At 51.6% G+C, this 17895-nt stretch overlaps 1 protein-coding gene across 1 annotated transcript; it reads left to right on the top strand.

Annotated features, from left to right (window-relative positions):
* The first annotated feature begins 992 nt into the window (after positions 1 to 992).
* Positions 993 to 17560, top strand: ZNF598 (zinc finger protein 598, E3 ubiquitin ligase). Its single transcript, XM_054993412.1, has 12 exons — positions 993 to 1256; positions 8928 to 9040; positions 9599 to 9728; positions 9839 to 10050; positions 10510 to 10727; positions 11100 to 11217; positions 12563 to 12741; positions 12866 to 12950; positions 13083 to 13831; positions 14480 to 14609; positions 15182 to 15326; positions 16019 to 17560. Exons 1-12 carry the CDS (start codon positions 1071 to 1073, stop codon positions 16382 to 16384), a joined length of 2631 nt encoding a protein of 876 aa, XP_054849387.1. The 5' UTR covers positions 993 to 1070; the 3' UTR covers positions 16385 to 17560.
* The last annotated feature ends 335 nt before the right edge of the window (positions 17561 to 17895 follow it).

Below are 17895 nucleotides of genomic sequence, written 5' to 3'. Positions count from 1 at the left end.
CACACTGGCAGTCCAGAGCCCTGCCTGCAGCTGCCTGCCCAAAGAGCCATCCTGCGCCCTCTAACGCACCCTCAGGCGGTCCTGTGCCAGCCAGCCTTGTGTGTCCTTGAGGAGCAGCCAGCAACTTCAGCTGTGTTATGCAAAATACTTAATCTGCACACGGATGACTCAGCTCCAACGTTTTGCCAGGTGTTTTGCTGGAATAAACCCGTGTATGGAAACACACCTTTTGCCATCCAGCCGTGGTAACAAGGAGGGAAATTCCACTGCAAGATACCATCATTATTTTTTCTTTTCTAGGAGAAAGAAAACCAAAAGCAAGGACTAAACTATTACAATATTATTTATGGACTTACCTATGATTTCAATGAACTATGTCAATTGAATACTAATAGTATTACCTTTTGGTGGTTTGAATGCACCATATCAGGTCTATGTGAATAATGTCTTTTATATGTATTTAATCTCATTATGGATGTATTTACTCACTGAGCGCTTTAAATTGCACTTTAGGGGTATTTAGGGAGGTTGACTACTACGGAAATTTTTGAGCTCTTAGGTAAATATTAATATTGTATATTTCTGCCTTTGAATTGTGATTTATGAATAAAATATTGTGTGGTCAAGTTTTTTATTGCTTGTAGTTAGTCAATCACAGTGGAATCCCCCCCCCCCTTGTTACCAGGGCTTGTTTCCCTCGTTCTCCTTCCTATATCTATCTGACTGGCAGCCCTGGCTGGCCCAAGAGCCTTTGAGTCTGCGCAGAGCAGGGCGAGCCCACTAGGCGCTGCCGTTCCCGAGTTTTGGCGGGACTACAGTGCCCAGAGTTCCTTGCGCGGCGCCCGCCCTTACTTCCCGACGCCCAGGACGTTCTGGGCCCTTCTTCTCTCCTCCCCTCCCCTCGGTGCGAGAGAGGCGGGCTGTCCTAGAGCGGGAAGCGGCGGCAGCGGCGGGGGCGCTCTGGGCCGCGCTCTCTGTGGCGGCGCAGGGGCGGTGGTTGCTAGGCTGCGCTCGGGGCCTAGCAGGCCCGGGTCAGCGCGGCCGGTCAGCCGGGGCCGAGCCAGCCAGCCATGGCGGCCTCGCCTCGCTCGCAGGCGCGGGGCTCGGAGGGCCCGTGCTGCGTGCTGTGCTGCGGGGAGCTGGAGGTGGTGGCGCTGGGCCGCTGCGAGCACCCCATCTGCTACCGCTGCTCCGTGCGGATGAGGGCGCTCTGCGGGGTGCGCTACTGCGCCGTCTGCCGGGAGGAGCTGGCCCAGGTGAGAGGGCGGCTGGGAGCCGAGCGGAGGGCAGGGCGGCCGAGCCCGGCGGGGAGGGAGCGGCCCTTTCCCGGGGAGGGTGTCGCCGGGAGGGCGGCGGTCATTCCGGGAGGTCTCCCGGGGCTGCCTGGAGGCCGCGGCGGCCCCGCCCTCCTCGCAGGCCGCTCGTGGCCACGGAAAGGGCGACCGGCGGCGCCTGGGAAGGCCCCGCGGGAGGGCCGGCCGGACGCCCGGAAGACGGGCGCGGGGGCCGGGCTGCGAGTCGGGGGCCGGCCCCTCGTTTGCGCCCCGCAGAGCAGCCGGGGGCCGAGAGCGGCGCCGCCTGGGTCAGGCGCGGGGGGCCCGGAGCCCCCTTGGCGCCGCCGCCGCCGCTTTCTGAGCGGGGCGGAAGGGCTCCGGGGTCGCCGTGCCCGAGGAAGGGAGCGCGACTGCCCCGAGCTGGCGCCCTGGATGGGGATCGGGCGGCTCCTGAAGGCCCGGGTGGACTCGGCTCTTGCGCTTCGCCCGCAGGCCGGCACGGCTGCCCCGCCTCCCGCCCCCCTTTGAAACGGCCCTTTTGAATGGCATCGGGGGGGGCACGGTGTGTTTTGTCACAGGTATTCCCCCCAACAGAGCAGGTTATCATGACAATGATGCACAATTACGTAATTTCTCTGTTTGTATATATAACATTTTAAAAGGAGTCATCTTACATTCAGGGGTGTCTTCCTTTCGAGCTGATAGTCAATAAATGTAAAAGGTTTTAAGATGTCAGTGGGGGGTTTTTTAGTTTCAAATATTGCTGCCAGTATTACCTTTTTAGGGGCATATTGTTCTTGCCCAGTCAGTTACATTTGCACGTTGCCATGGCCAGTTCTCTGCAAATGGCTTTTATTTGCATATTTCTCATCATTTTGACCTTAATTATTATTACATCAGTATATTGTAAGGGCTGCATTTATTATAAGAACATAAGAGAAGCCATATTGGATCAGGCCAACGGCCCATCCAGTCCGACACTCTGTGTCACACAGTGGCCAAAAACCAGGTGACCTCAGGAGGTCTGCCAGTGGGGAAGGGACACTAGAAGCCCTCCCACTGATTGCCCTCTCCCCCAAGCACCAAGAATAAAGAGCATCACTGCCCTAGACAGAGAGATCCATCTATACCTTGTGGCTAAGAGCCGCCGATGGACCTCTGCTCCATATGTTTATCCAATCCCCTCTTGAAGCTGTCTGTGCTTGAAGCTGCTCCCACCTCCTGTGGCAGTGAAGTCCATGTGTTAATCACTCTTTGAGTGAAGAAGTACTTTTATCCGTTCTAACCTGACTGCTCAGCAATTTCATTGAGTGCCTACGAGTTCTTGTATTGTGAGAAAGGGAGAAAAATACTTCTCTCTGCCTTCTCTATCCCATGCATAATTTTGTAAACCTCTATCATGTCACCTCTCAGTTGTCGTTTCTCCAAGCTAAAGAGCCCCAAGTGTTTTAACCTTTTTTCATAGGGGAAGTATTCCATCCCTTTAATCATTCTAGTTGCCCTTTTCTGCACTTTTTCCAGTGCTATATCTTTTTTGAGGTGTGGTGACCAGAATTGTACACAGTATTCCAAATGAGGCCATACCATTGATTTATACAGGGACATTATGATACTAGCAGATTTGTTTTCAATTCCCTTCCTAATAATCCCCAGCATAGCGTTGGCCTTTTTTTATTGCCATTGCACCCTGTATCGACATTTTCAGTGTGTTATCTACCACGACTCCAAGATCTCTCTCTTGGTCAGTCTCTGCCAGTTTGGACCCCATCGTGTATTTATATTTGGGATTTTTGGCCCCAATGTGCATTACTTTGCGCTTGGCCATGTTGAACCTCATTTGCCACGTTGACACCCGCTCGCCCAGCCTCGACAGATCCCTTTGGAGTGCCTCACAATCCTCCCTGGTTCTCACCACCCTGAACAATTTAGCATAATCCGCAAACTTAGCCACTTCACAGCTTACTCCCAACTCCAAACAATTAATGAACAAGTTAAAAAGCGCCAGACCCAATACTGAGCCCTGCGGTACCCCACTGCTTACCACCCTCCACTGTGAATATTGCCCATTTATACTCACTCTCTGCTTCCTATTCATTAGCCATTTTTTGATCCACGAGAGGACTTGTCCTTTTACCCCATGACTATTGAGCTTACTTAGCAGGCTTTGATGAGGAACTTTATCAGAAGCTTTCTGGAAGTCCAGGTAGACAACATCTGTTGTTTCCCCCTTGTCCACATGTTTGTTCACTCCCTCAAAGAACAGGTTCGTGAGACAAGATCTTCCCTTACAGAACCCATGCTGAGTCTTCCTCAATAGCTTTTGTTCATCAATGTGTCTTCTAATTCTCTCTTTGATAATGGTTTCCACCAACTTACCCGGTATTGACGTTAGACTGACTGGCCTGTAATTTCCCGGATCTCCCCTGGGACCCTTTTTAAAGATGGGGGTGACATTAGCTACCTTCCAGTCCTCAGGAATGGAGGCAGATATTAATGAAAGGTTACATATCTTTGTCAGGAGATCCACAAGTTCACATTTGAGTTCTTTCCTGGTGATTTGTTAGTTTTTAAATTGTCTATCGGTCGTAGGACCTCCTCTCTCGTCACCTCAGTCTGACTCAGGTCTTTCAACACTCCTCCCGAAATCAGCGGTTCTGGAGTGGGCAAGCACCTCTCATCTTCTATGGTGAAGACAGAGGCAAAAAATGCATCTAGCTTCTCGGCCATTTCCCTATCGTCCTTCAGTAATCCTTTTACCCCTTGATCATCCAGGGGCCCCACTGCCCCCCTGGCTGCGTATCATAATGAGTCTGCATATTATCTTTGTGTATTGGATGTCTTCAGTTGTCTGATTGAATTGGGTTTATATATCTGTAACCCACCTTGAGTCTTGGTGAGAAAAGAGGGCTATGAATGAAGGACATAGGTAAAAGAAGTGATTTTATCATTGTGATAGCTATGTGTAGTGTTAATACCAATATTACCATATTATTATTTGCATATGATCCTTGTTGCCTTATGTATTATATTTGCCTATTGTTGCTATTGCAGTATCCATTACTGTTATTCTTGGGATGTGGGTGAGAAGAGCTGTTAGGTTTCAAACCTGCTTGGAAGCCCATCCACCACTTCAGCCCCTGCCCCAGACGGTGCTAACTTGCAGTCAGGGTGGCCAAGGTTCTCACTACTGCTGTCAACTGAGTGGAGCCTCTATGTCAAGAGACAGTCTACCTCAGAGTGTCATCTGCTGAGCAAACAGAATTTTCAAAATTGATTTAGGACATTGCTTGTCACACACTTAAAACTATCCATTGCAAGTCAGTGCAAACCACTGGGGCCTCTGTGGAGGTAACTAGTTAAAGATGGTGGCTTGCACCCGCATTCTCTGATCATGCTCGATGTACTGAGCAGTCTAGAGGTTGGAGGTTGAAAGCCCCAAGCAGAGTGGATTTGATTTAAATCACAATTTAAATCACTAGTCAGTAAGACTAGATTTAAATCATAGTTTTCTACATAAAGACTCGTTCTTGCTGGTATAACCTTAATATACAACTAGATGAAGATTTCATTTTTAGAATAACAACTGTTCATATTAGTTTTACAGTTATATAAAAATATTGATTTTTAATACTATTAGAAGCACATTATAGATAATTATGAAATTATTGTGAGGTGAATTATCTTCAGTTTCACTTTCATTTTTACTGCTTGCCCCTCCCTCCGCACACTTAGTTTCTTCTTGTGCAGATCTATTCCACTCCAAACAATCTTTTTCTATTCATTGAACTTTTTGAAACTTATCACTTAAGGGGTTGACTCTGTGTACATAGGTTTGTAGAACAGTGGGATTAAGGTTTTTCTCAACTCTGTTCATTTTATAACATTTTTGCTGTGAAGAAGAGGCATGTGATCTCTGCAGACACAAATTCACAGTTTTGAGAACTGCAAAACCAAGCATCTGTGATAATATCTTGTATCCAGAGAAACTGCCCAGTAATCTTACAGAAACCTCTGGAAGAGCATGACATTGTGAATGGATTAATGGAATTAAATTTAAATTAAAAAAATCCGATTTAAATAAAAAAAAATCCAATTTTTTAATTTTTTAAAAAAAAAATCATTGATTTTTATCCACCCTGGCCTCCAGTGTCTTCCAGTGGTAAGATTTGTGGATTGGCCAATAGAGAGGGAAACTTAATCACTAAGGGCCTCTGTGAACAGCTGTCTTTCTCCCTCAAAAGGTCTGGAGATCTGGAGGATGTATGATTTGCAGTGACCCAAGGATTGCTTTGAGGAGTAGAGCTTTCCAAGTAGCCTCTGCACTTGGGGTTGGATTCAAGCATAAGGAACTGGGAAGCAACTGGGAAGCATTTTGAGATCTGGCCAAGTATCATTCAGGAAGGACGGCCAGAAGGGATACAGCCAAGGGACAGTGTCTCCAATCGGGGCTTGTTCTTGCCTGTAGGGAGCCCCGTCTTCTGCCAGCTGGCCCTTCTCCCTGTGTGAGCTGATCTGAGGTGCTCAAACGGCGACTCATGACTCGTGATCAGCGCTTGTGCCTGGCTTGTTCAGTTGAACACTCATGAAATCGGGACTGGGGGATCTAGCTTGTAACACAGCATGTTCTTGTCAGAGTCTTGTTTTGTTGGTGCTTGCAAAGCACATTTGCCATAGGGCTTTGAACACCCATTAGTGTAGATGAATAAGCCGTTTACTGCATGTGCCGGTGTGGAGGTGCCACTTCATCCCGCGTTGGTTTTAAAAAGACAAACCTCTGTCTACAGTGCAGCCTGTTTGTTTTCATATTCCCAATGAAGTTGCCTCCATAATTTGGGGTTGTAGTGCATAGCTTCTTTCCTCTTCTAGGTGATGGAGGGGAGGTATGGGTAGGAAAAAAATGGCACCTCCTTCCCCGACAGTGCTGCAGTGTCTGCTGTGGGTCTCCTCTGATTCAGTCTCCATATTCCTGTACTCTGTCTGAGTTTCCATTTCCCTGGGGTGGTGAGGGGTAGGTAGGAGAAAGCAACTGAAGGGAGAGAGTGACGTGGCAACATTGGCTGCTCTGTGCCGAGCCTGTTTCTTGAGAGTGCGGTGAGCCTTTTGGCCCCAGTCACCTTTACAACAGGGTAAAATGACAGCTCAGAGGTCACTTTCAGAGCCAAGCTACAAGTGATGCCTAACCAAGGGAGCCCCTGGCAGTTGCCGCCACTCCAAGCCCTCTTACAGTGTTGTGCCGGCGGCTGCCAAAGCTGCCGGCAGCCAGGACAGTTGGAAGTGCTCCCACCGGCGGCAGCGCAGGAAGTTTTCCACACCTCGCACGCCCCATGCCTGCTTCACCTGCTGGTGGCAACGCATCCCTTCTCCCCTCCCGTCCTGTTTCAGACCAGAGAGGTGCATGAGATCCGGCAGGAGGCAGCGTGGCTCAGGAAACTTCCCGCACCTCACATGCCCTTGGCACCTCGGCACCTCTCCTGCCGCCCACCCCGCCTGCTTCTCTCTGCCAGTCCCTGGCTCCGGATGCCCCCCAGTGGGTAAAGCAGGCGCAGGGCTGGCAGAAGGTGAGCTCCCTGCACCCCACTGCCAGTGGGCTTTGCTTGTAATAAATGTTTGTTGTAAATACTAGCAGTCTCTACGCAGGCACTCTTCCTCCAACTCTGCAAGTTGGATGGGTTTTGTGTTGTTAACTATGTGAATTCCTTTGGTAAACTCCAGTCCCCAGTGGCTGGGAAGGAGCTGAGCTGTCAGCAGTAGTCAGAGGAGATGCCTACCCTTCCCATCAAAACTTTCGGGAACCTGACACATGTCCACCTCGTGTCAGGGGTCACTTGTAGCTTGGGTCTCCGTTTGCGAAAGCCCTGGAGTCAGATAGGCTTTCCAGACAGTTTCTGAGCAGCTCTCCTCTTGTCCTCTTTAGCAAGTGAACGAAAAGGTCGTTCTGTTTCAAGATGTCTCCAGGCTGTTGGGTTGCCCAATGCCAGGAAATCAGGACTGAGGGCCCATGCCTGAACACAGTGACGGTCTCTTCCGGTGGGCGTGCCAGCAGGGCAGTGATAGCAGCATGGGCATGCCTAGAAGGTGTGCTGCGGTTGTGTCACATCCCTTGGCGTGAAAGGCTGCTTCCTTTGCCCTTCCTGGCCTCGGTCTCATACCAAACCATGTCATGCTTGTTCAAGACGCAGGAGCATCTCTGAGTAAACGTTTTCCCGGACATGGGAAGCTTTATACGTGGGCTTTCGATCCTGGCTTGCCTGCGTCTTCCTTTCTCAATTCCCAGTTTCCCGATTTTGCTAGACAGTAGGGGAGGAGCGTTTTCATGCGTAGAGCATCTTTTGCTAATTGTCACTCTGCGTTAGTGAGCACACACCCTGTTCAGGATAGCAAACTCAATATTAAGTCAACCCACCGCATCTTGCAGCCAGTCCTCGCCCTCTGAGACATAATTGTGAGTTTGCATTTAAAGGTGAATCATCTGCCTCCAGAGGTTTCCCTTGGTGTTGCCTTCATTTTGCTTGCAAAGCCGCATCATGCCACAGTTCGTTGCTCAGTACCAGAGTAGGTCACTGTGATCCCATTATCTAATCCCTCCAGCAATGCACTAGAAATGACTCTTTGAGCTTGGAATGAGGAACAGGAAGGAAGCGATCAAAAAGGGCCAATGGGATGGGAGCCAGTAAAGCGAGGGCAACTGCCGCCTCATCCTCAGCTCAGGGTGTTGAGCACTGTCTGCAGAATCCTGAGTGGCACGGGGCTTTCCACGTCCTGCCGCCGCCTCTGGGCCCTGTCACTGCTGCACAGCTGGAGCAGATGCAGCCGTTTGGAATGCTTTAGATTAGACGGTCCTGGAAATACACAGGGAAGTCCTAAGCACAGTGCTGGATCCAGAGCTTGCGTTGCTAGGTGTGGTTTTGAGGATTTGCTGGGGGTGGGGGTTTCAAGCAGAGCACATTTCTGCCATTCCTGGTGACAAAGAAAAAGAAATAAAGATGGAGAGTTTCTGTCGGTGGCTGGCATCCCCCCCTTGGCAGTCAGAGCTTCCTGACAGGACCTTTTAGTTCAGCTGAGTCTCTCCTCAGAAGCGCCACTTGTCCCCGCAGGCTTTGCTTTCTGCCGCAGTCAGGAATTTCCACCATCCTGCCTCACGGCTTGTTCCTTTTGATTAAGGGACTTACTCCATTTATTCTTGGAGCAGTGTGTCACTCGCCAGAGGCTTGAATCTCAGCGCAGCGGAGTGCTGAGTCTCTTGCATGTGCTGGACAACGGCGGGGGGGGGGCGGGGGGTGGAGAGAGGAAGATCAGTGCGTCTTCCATTAATTCCAGCTGACATTGTGTGGGAGAAGTACCTGATGCATGAATACCTTTGGTTTCCGTGTTGCATGTTCCTCCAAACCCCCAGAAGGTTTGGCATGTGAGAGCTCTGCTCATGCAGAGAGATTGAAGAGAATGAGATCTGAGAGAGTCAGTCACTTGATTTGTCTCCAGGTTAAGCATTTTCTCCTTACTGTCAGCCTGAGTTCAAGCTTTTGGCTTCACCCATGAGGACAGGTAACTAACTACTTGCACTGAAATACTCTGCCAGGGAACGTTCCTGGTGAAGGCTGCTTTAGTCCTACCTATTACCCATTCTCTAACTCTCCTCACTGTATCCCTGCATAGGTGGTCTTTGGGAGAAAGCTGACATCCTTTTCAACAATAGATCTCAATCAGTTGCAGCACGAGAAGAAATATGACATTTATTTTACTGATGGAAAAATTTATGCTCTCTATAGGTAAGGCTTCTTCGGTTACTTCCCTTGGGTAATCTGGGTTGCGGTTCAGGTCACAGCAGGAGCAGCTGGAAGGCAGCCAGGGATATATATTTGATTTCAGTTCACCCTTTTGCCTGATGCTGGTTCATAGGCCCTAGGGCTGCACTCTGAAGCCTACTCTTACGTAGAACCAAGCCAGCCACGCCCCAGGATGGGAGCTTGTGAGCAACTCCTGATGTAACATCAGGCGCCAAAGCAGGAGTTAAGCAGGGTGCCGAGAAGGGAGGAGTCGGGGCCCTGGGGCCCTGGCGGTGAAGAAGCAGCTGCGGAGCACGCGTAGGGCACGGGCTCCGGGATGCCTGCTTCTCTTGATGCCAAGCCTGGCACGGCTCTGCCCTTCCCAGTCTCTAGCGCTCAGGACTGTTTTTAAGAGAAAGTAAGGTGCAGCTGGCAGGCCGACAGGCTGGTCAGTGAGCAGGTAGAAACATGACAGTGAAAGTTGCTGAGAAAGATCTGGAAAGGGAAATTGGATTCTGACTGGAGGCTGAACCTGCCCGTCGTCTTTTTCTCTTCTCCTAGGAAACTCCTGCAGCATGAATGCCCGCTGTGCCTGGAAGCCAGGCCCTTTGCCACCATTGTGGAACTGGAACAGCATATGAGGAAACAGCACGAGCTTTTCTGTTGCAAACTGTGTGTGAAGCACCTGAAGGCAAGTGGCTGGGAGCCCCCTGGGGCACAGGCCCCCTGCATCCCTCACGAAGCAGAGATGCTGCTGCTCTGCTCCATGGCTGAAATGAAGCGTGTCGCCTTCTGTTTCAGATCTTCACCTATGAGCGCAAGTGGTATTCACGCAAGGACCTCGCCCGGCACAGAATCCATGGGGACCCTGATGACACATCTCATCGCGGACATCCCTTGTGCAAATTTTGTGACGAGCGCTACTTAGATAATGACGAGTTGCTGAAGCACTTGCGGAGGGACCACTATTTCTGCCACTTCTGTGATTCTGATGGGGCCCAGGAATATTACAGGTTTGTTGTGACTGTAAGAGTAACAAAAGGCTGTCTGTCTGAAGTTCTCCCCCCTACCCCCAAACTGGGAGGATGATATTCTGTTCCTTTGTTGGGTGGTCTGTTCCTGTTTGCACTTAGCTGTTTATGGAACACCGGAATCCCTCAGGGGCCACTGATGTGCTGTGAAGTTAAGGGAGAGAGTATTTCAGAGTGGTTGATGCACAGCTGATCTCTGTAAGGTCACTCTAGATATTCAGCTCCTGCTGAAGAGTGGAGGAAGTCCTGATCAGACCCAGGAGCAGAGCCTTCTTTGCCAGAAAGTCCAGCAGCGAGCTGGTGCTGCCAGAGGCCAGCTCTGGGCTTAGAATGTCTCTGATTTTAAGTCTGCCATTTTGCCACATTGAGTTCCTGTATATGAAAGACTCGTGTGTACACACACACACACACACACACACACGCTTTTTGCCCTTCCTGCAGCGATTATGAGTACCTCCGTGAACACTTCCGTGAGAAGCACTTCCTCTGTGAAGAGGGGCGATGCAGCACTGAGCAGTTCACTCATGCGTTCCGGACTGAAATAGACTACAAAGCACACAAGACGGCTTGCCACAGCAAGAACCGGGCGGAGGCCAGGCAGAACCGACAGATTGACCTGCAGTTCAACTATGCGCCAAGGCATCAGCGAAGGAATGAGGGTATATTGGGCTGGAAAGGGTGGGATGGGGGTTGAGAACGTAGTGACAGGTTGGCCTCTTGCTCAGAATGTTCGTTTCCCTCGAGACAAACTGTCCAATCCCAGCCATCGGATTCTTACTTTTGGAAGACTTGGGGGAGAGTGGGGGGGATTCCTTGATGGCATCAAAGAAGCTTCAGAGGCACAGATACCGGATGCAGTTATCGAGCTCCTCCGAGGAAGAAGATCCTGCAGAGCCCCTAAGCAGACAGTTCTTTGTCACTTGCACTGGTTGGGTCACCTTAGCTGTGGGATTGATTGCTGCTGCAGAAGAGGGTATGGAAGGGAATAATGGCAGATTGAGGCCAATCAGCTGTGTATCTTCATGCCCCAGGTGTCGTCAGTGGAGAAGATTACGAAGAGGTTGACCGATATAACAGGCAGGTGAGAGGAGGTCGGTCAGGACCCCGCAGTGGGCAGCAAAACAGGAGAGGAAGCTGGAGGTATAAGAGGTAAAGAGCAGGGTCTGCCGGGGTGGGGTGGGGGGTCTCCACAGGTTAGGTATCAATGTACATCTTGCCCCAATGGTGAGGAACAAATGGCTTTTGCACATAGCAGGGTAGAGTGGCCCAGAGCAGCAGCTCACCTCAGGCTGATGTTCTGCCTGTACTTCTCAGGGTTGGCAATCCTTTTCTCTTGGCTCCTTGGAAGAAAAGGAAGTATTTTTTATATTGTCGAAGGCTTTCACAGCCGGAGAACGATGGTTGTTGTGGGTTTTCTGGGCTGTATTGCCGTGGTCTTGGCATTGTAGTTCCTGACGTTTCGCCAGCAGCTGTGACTGGCATCTTCAGAGGTGTAGCACTGAAAGACAGGGATCTCTCAGTGTCAAACTGTCTCTCAGTGTTTGACACTGAGAGATCCCTGTCTTTCGGTGCTACACCTCTGAAGATGCCAGTCACAGCTGCTGGCGAAACGTCAGGAACTACAATGCCAAGACCACGGCAATACAGCCTGGAAAATCCTCAACAACCATCGAAGTATTTTTTATCTGTACCGCTTGGATCTCGGAGCTGAGTTCATAAGATCATTGACTTAGAAGGGGCCTTACAGACTAGTCCAGCCCCCTGCCCAATGCAGGAACAGCCTAAAGTATCCCAGGCAAGTATTTGTCCAGCTGCTCCTTGAAGACTGCCGTTGAGGCAGCTGATTCCACTACTGGATTACTCTGAACGTGAATATTTTCTTAACATCCAGTGAGTACCTTCCCTCCTGTAGTTTAAACCGATTGTTTCAAGTCCTATCCTCTGCTGCCAACAGGAATAGCTCCCTTCCCTCCTCTAAGTGGCAGCTTTTAAATACTTCAAGAGAGCAATCATGTCTCCCCTCAGCCTCTTTTTCTCCCAACTGATCATTCCCAGTGCCCTCAGTCCTTCGTTGTAAGGCTTGGTCTCCAGGCCCCTGAGCAGCCTCTGCACCCCTTCCAATTTGTCCACATCCTTTTTGAAGTGCAGCCTCCAGAACTTGCACAGTGCTACAGGTGGGGCCTGACTGATGCAGTATATAGTGAGACAAGGACATCCTGTGATTTGGCTTAGCCCATTCACAGGTGTCTCCTTCTATTCCTCAGTGTCACTCCAGAAGTGTATCATATTAGATAAGGCAAAGGGACTTGGTTTGTCCAGAGTCCCTCCAGAAAGCTGTGAAGCCCCTCCTGTCAGAGGTTACAAACATCTTGGCCCCACCTCCTGCCCACAGGAGGCAGCACTTGTTAGAGAAGGGGCCAAGAAACAGGTCAGGGAGAAAATTCCTCTTGGCCCACTGAGCTCATCTTTGTTGTGGTGGGTAAAACCTTTGCAGGGAGGAAGAAGACCGAGATGTTGCTGCAGCTGTCAGGGCGTCAGTCGCTGCCAAAAGGCAGGAAGAAAAAAACCGAGGCGAAGACAAAGAGGAGGGGGCCCAGGCCAAAAAAGAAGAGCTGAAAAATTCAGAGGCAGGCGCCTCTAAGCGAGGGCCAAAGCCGCCCTCGGAAGGCCCAGGTGAGCCAAAAGGGCAGCAGTGGGCCCAGCAGGAAGGAGGTGGTGGGTCCTGTCAGAGAACGGTTACTTGAACGGCAAGGAAGTGCTTTGGACCAGACCGGCAGCTTTCTCTCTTCCACCCTAGTTCCCATGGAAGCGGCAGCGAAGGCTGTGTTAAGCCAAGATGACTTTCCTGCCTTCGGCTTGCCTGCTGCTGGCTCCACGCAAAGGTGAGTCCTTTCTCCCTCTTTCATAAATGATCAGGCGTCATACCGTTTTAACTAGAATGTGGAGTAGACTGTCTGTGCAGATTATTGTGCTTTACAGTGTGGTGTGAATTGCTGTTCTTGGTTCCATTGTAGCTCTGTCCAGCCAGCTCTGGTAGAGCTGAAGGAAGAGGACTTCCCCAGTCTCTCCTCCTCCACACCCTTCCCAGTCCCTTCTGCAATGTCCTTGACGTACACAGCTACGGCCAAGAAGACATCTTTCCAAGAGGAGGACTTCCCTGCCTTGGTATCCAAAGTCCAGCCAAACAACAAGGCCTTGTCAACCCTCTCTTCCGCCTGGAACAATGGCTCCAGCAAAAACGTGGTGAAAGCCATTGCTCCCAGTACCATGGGTGCCACCCAGCCAGCCAAGAAGACAGTGCCAAGCAGCGGAGGAGGCAAGAAGACCAAGGCCACTGTCTCCGTTGAGGATGACGGTGGTGGCAGCATCAGAACTCAGGAGATCCGCAGTGCTCCCACGATGGTTGACGTGTCCTCCTTGCTGGCGGCCTCAAACACACAGACTTTTGTGAAAGTAGGCAAGAAGAAGAAAGTTGGGGCCGAGAAGCAGAGGGTATCATCGCCACCCGTGTCACTACAGGAGGTGCTACCCCATGTCCCTTCTGGGGAAGGGGCACCAGAGGCTGAGCCCCCCACAAACACTTGTGCAGCGGAGACAGCAGAAGCAGTTGTGAATGGCTACTCAGAAAAGCCTGCCCCTTGCAAAGCTTCCAGTGAGCCACCTGGTTTCAAGAAGCCCCCAACACCTAGCCAGCCCCTCTTGCCTCAGGAAGACTTCCCAGCCCTTGGCAGCTCTGGACCGCCTCGAATGCCTCCACCGCCAGGTAAGGGCTGCAACTTGGCTTATGGAGCAAGGGTGCCAAGACATGTCCTTGACGGTTAAGAGTGTGTAACATAAGGTAATCTGTGCTGGATTAGGCCAGTGGTCCATCTGGTCCTGCTCCTTGCCTCCATTCGTGACCAAATGCCTCAGGGGAACCCCATACCAGCAACAGACCATCAGAGGCATTCTTCTTAGGAACCTGGACATGCCATTCAACTGTTTTGGCCAATAGCCAACCATATATCTCTCCTCCCTGAATCTATCCAAACCTTTTCCAAATCCGCTTAAGCCTGTGGCCTTCACCACAGCTTGTGGCAGTCATGTCCACTGGTCAGCTGCCTGCAGCATGACTTTTTTGTCTGTCAAGGAGCATAGGGTGGCGTTCATGGAGTTACTCCACCTTCATCCTCGCAGTGGCCCTATTTCCAGAGTGCCAGACCTGCTACGTTGAAAGCTTGTGCTCTGCCACTGAACTGTGACCCTCCCCCATGTCAGAGCACAAATCTTTTTTAGATACTGAGCTCTGCACATAACGGCATGAACTCACAACCTTGTAGTGCACACACCCTGCCAAAAGGTTCACAACTAAAACGCAAGCTGTAACCGCTGGTCTTTGGCATTCACTGCTTGCCTGCCTTTTCCTCCTCAGGGTTCAATTCTGTGGTGCTGCTGAACAGCCCACCGCCGCCTCCAGGGCTCGCAGTGCCTCTCGGCAAACCCCCTCCTGGCTTCACTCCAATTCCATCTACTGGGGTCTCAGAACTTGCCCCTGCAAAAGAGTGAGTAAACCCTTCTCCTGTGACAACCCACGTGCGTTCGGTCTTGCGCAGCTCTCTTAAATACGAGGCGGGCCAGAAAGTTCCATTCCTCTCTGCACTCTTCACTCTTGTGCCTCCAGACAGTGCGCTCCGAGCATAGATGTGAACCACCCACCCTCAGAGGGGAGCCTTCCCCCTGGGCGCACACAGACCCCTCCTTTGTCTTTGCCTCAGGAGCTGAAGCAAAGAGGCGAGACCAGACCATTGAATAATGCAGAGATGCAGCAGGAAGCTTCCTCTGTGATTGAACAACTGGGCTTGCAGGAGACACGGTGTTTTTAATAAGTGCATTTCTCATAGTCCAGCGGCTGTTTCCCCCCAGCCCTCTAGTGTGCCTGGGAATAAAGTCTGGGACAGAGAGGAAGGAAGCCCCAAGGGGGGAGGATGTGGGTCTGAAGCACGGCCTGAACAGGCTATCCTGCGTCCACGCCACACCCAAAGCATCCTCAGCAGAGTTCTTCTTCCCTTGTGAAACCCTCAAGGGAACACTGAAGTTTTGGGTTTTTCCTTCTTTCCTCCCCCAAACCCACCAGGGCCAAGTCCTGTCAGGGACCCTACTTGATCCTGGAAAATTTCCAGCAGCGGAACATGCAGCTCATCCAGTCCATCAAGGAATTCCTCCAGAATGACGAGTCGCAGTTCAACAAGTTCAAGACTTACTCGGGACAGTTCAGGCAGGTGAGAAAGTGCCACGGTCTCCTTTGGAGTGCTGGCGCAGGCGGCACACCCTGTGCGGGAGTGTTTTGTTCGTCCGTCCCCGGAGGCCTCCTCTGAAGGGAGTAGCAGCCTCCTCTGGGCCTCAGGTGGAGGAAGTGGGAGGCCCGGAGGCAGCGGGGTGGACCCACTGAGTCAGCAGGCAGGCGGTTCGGACACCTGGAGTTCAGGGACCTCGTTTCCGCCCCAAACACGCACACTCGCCTGAACCTGGTCCCCTCAAATTCTGCACCCAAGGAAATCCTGCAACAAACTATACAGCATATGCTGCTGGCCACTCTTTCTCACGGAGCGGCTTTTCTGGTTTGGGGTTGGAGGAGGAACAGCTCAAATCCCTCCAATACTTACAAGAAAAAAAGACTGAGGGATCAGCTCAGACCCCCCCCCCCCGGCCGCCCAGTTGCAGCACCTGTGGAACTTGGCATAGTGGAGTAAGGGCGGGGGGGGGGGGGCTGGGTCACAAGGGAGTTCCCTCCCCGTCCTGCAGTGTTGGTGAAGGGGCCGAGGCAGCAGGACAGAATGCCAGAGGGGTGGGCAGGGGGCCGTTGGTTAACATTCCAGCTTTGCTGACGGGCAGGGGTGGGGCTGTGCACCATTCTCCCCTCTCTCGCTGTCTCAGTGCTTTTCCCCCCTCTCCCCCCCCCCCCCCGAAAAAGGGTTTGATTTCTGCTGCTGAATATTACAAGAGTTGCCAGGAGCTCCTGGGCAAGAACTTCCAGAAGATCTTCAGTGAGCTCCTGGTGCTGTTGCCGGACACAGCCAAGCAGCAGGAACTGCTTGCCGCTCACACCGACTCGAAGGCCAAGGAGAAGCCGGGCAGCGGGTGCTTGGCCTCCAGCAAGTCCAAGAAGAACCGGAAGAGCGCTTGGCAGGTGGACTTGGATCTGGACCTCGAGTGCTGCTGCTGCTGCCCCAAGTGCCACCAAGTGCTGACCCAGCAGGACCTCGCGGCCCACAAGGCCCTGCATCTGGAGGACGAGGAATTCCCTTCCCTGCAGGCCATCAGCCGGATCATCAGCTAGCTCTTCCAGGCAACCAATAAACGCCCCCCCGTCTCCATTGGAGCGTTTTGCACGTCTTGGGAGGCAGGGTCCAGGCAGAGAGGAGGGGAGCAACCAGATCCACGCAGGCCAGAAGGGGGGTCGTAAGGCCGAGGCCGGAAGGCACAGCAGGTTCAAGGGACTGTTGGTGCCCTGAGCCAGTCATGGCTCTCAGGGCACAGCCTTCTGCCATTGCAGGGTGGTGCGGCGGAGTGTCTCTGCTACCCTGACTCATTTCTGACCTTAGCACCAATAGAGAAATAGAGGGGGGGGGGTTGGTTGGTTGGTTGGTTGGTTGGTGTGCTTTTTACTAGCACAGGAATGTTCTGCTGCCGAGAAGCCAGCGTAAACAACTCGCCAGTTACAGTTAAGAGGCAAGAAGGGGTGGGGTGGGGTGGGGTGCAGAGGGTTAAGGGGTCTGGGAATGCAGAGCAGGGTGGAGAAGGCGCTGCTGTAGCCGAGGATCTTTCTGTTCTCTTCCCTCCTCCCCACACCAGTTTCTTTGGAACCTCTTTCACACAGAGGTGGGCCTGCACCAGCCCTGGGGTCACAGCTGGCTTGCTGGAGCTTTTAATACAGTGTGTTGAACAATTTGGCAGGAACACGGTTGATTCTACTGGAAAACTGTGGAACAATTTGAAGGCTGGGAGGAGGAGGAGAGGAGGAGATATGTGGATCTCCACCCACTTCCCCAGACCTCAGGTTGGATCTAAGTCAGAGCTGTCCAATGTAGGCAGGCCTCAGCTGTATCCTCGGGCTGAAAAACTTGCCCACCCCAGTCTGAAAAGATGTTTTGCACCTAGAATTTGCTCTTAAGCCTCTTTTTCTGTAAAGAAACCCAGATTTGTTTTCTGAATTGCATGTAGGGGAAACCCCAGAGCAGTCAGAGTTTTTGCTTCTTGCTGTAAATGTACATTGATGGAAGTTCAGTTGTTTCCCGTTCCTTGGAGAAACTGGTGCCAGCTCAGAAACGGAGGTGACTGGCTCATTAAACGCTGCTCCACACCCATCCTCTCAATGTGCTGCCTGATGCCTTGAAGCGCCTTCCCGGGGGGTGGGGGGCAGGGGGGGTCTGCTTGCTCCCAGGTCTCGCAGCCACCTTTGACCAGGTGGGCTTGCAGGAGACACTGTGTTTTTAATAAATGCATTTCTCTCGTATTTCAGAGAGTCTTCCCATACAAATCTAATGTGTCAGGAGCAAGGCTGAGTTAGTCTTTCTGCCTGACGTATGTTTTTCTGCGTTCAGAACCGTGTGTTGCTTTTTGTACTTCTCTTTGCATCTCTTCCTATCACAGTTAAGTGGGGCTGCCCAGAAACAGTTGGAGCTAGTAAAGGGTGGCTGTAGGTTTCTTGCACAAGTATTGGCAAAATGAAGGGAAGTAAAGCAATCACTATTGGCTGAAGATGGATTCTAACCGTCTGCCTTCCCTTGCATAGGGGGTTCCTTTCTTCTCAAAAAGTGCCCCCACACATGTGGGTGTGACTCCTTCATT

Source organism: Eublepharis macularius, chromosome 12 (assembly GCF_028583425.1).
Source record: "Eublepharis macularius isolate TG4126 chromosome 12, MPM_Emac_v1.0, whole genome shotgun sequence".
NCBI lineage: Eukaryota > Metazoa > Chordata > Lepidosauria > Squamata > Eublepharidae > Eublepharis > Eublepharis macularius.
This window is presented reverse-complemented; position numbering and strand designations above follow the sequence as displayed.

What these genes read in the sequence shown, in the direction of transcription:
- ZNF598 (XM_054993412.1), top strand. Translation starts at nt 1,071, where the DNA reads ATGGCGGCCTCGCCTCGCTCGCAGGCGCGGGGCTCGGAGGGCCCGTGC. An exon ending in GCCGGGAGGAGCTGGCCCAG is followed by an intron (nt 1,257 to 8,927) that starts GTGAGAGGGCGG and finishes ATCCCTGCATAG; the next exon opens with GTGGTCTTTGGGAGAAAGCT. An exon ending in GGAAGCTGGAGGTATAAGAG is followed by an intron (nt 11,218 to 12,562) that starts GTAAAGAGCAGG and finishes AAACCTTTGCAG; the next exon opens with GGAGGAAGAAGACCGAGATG.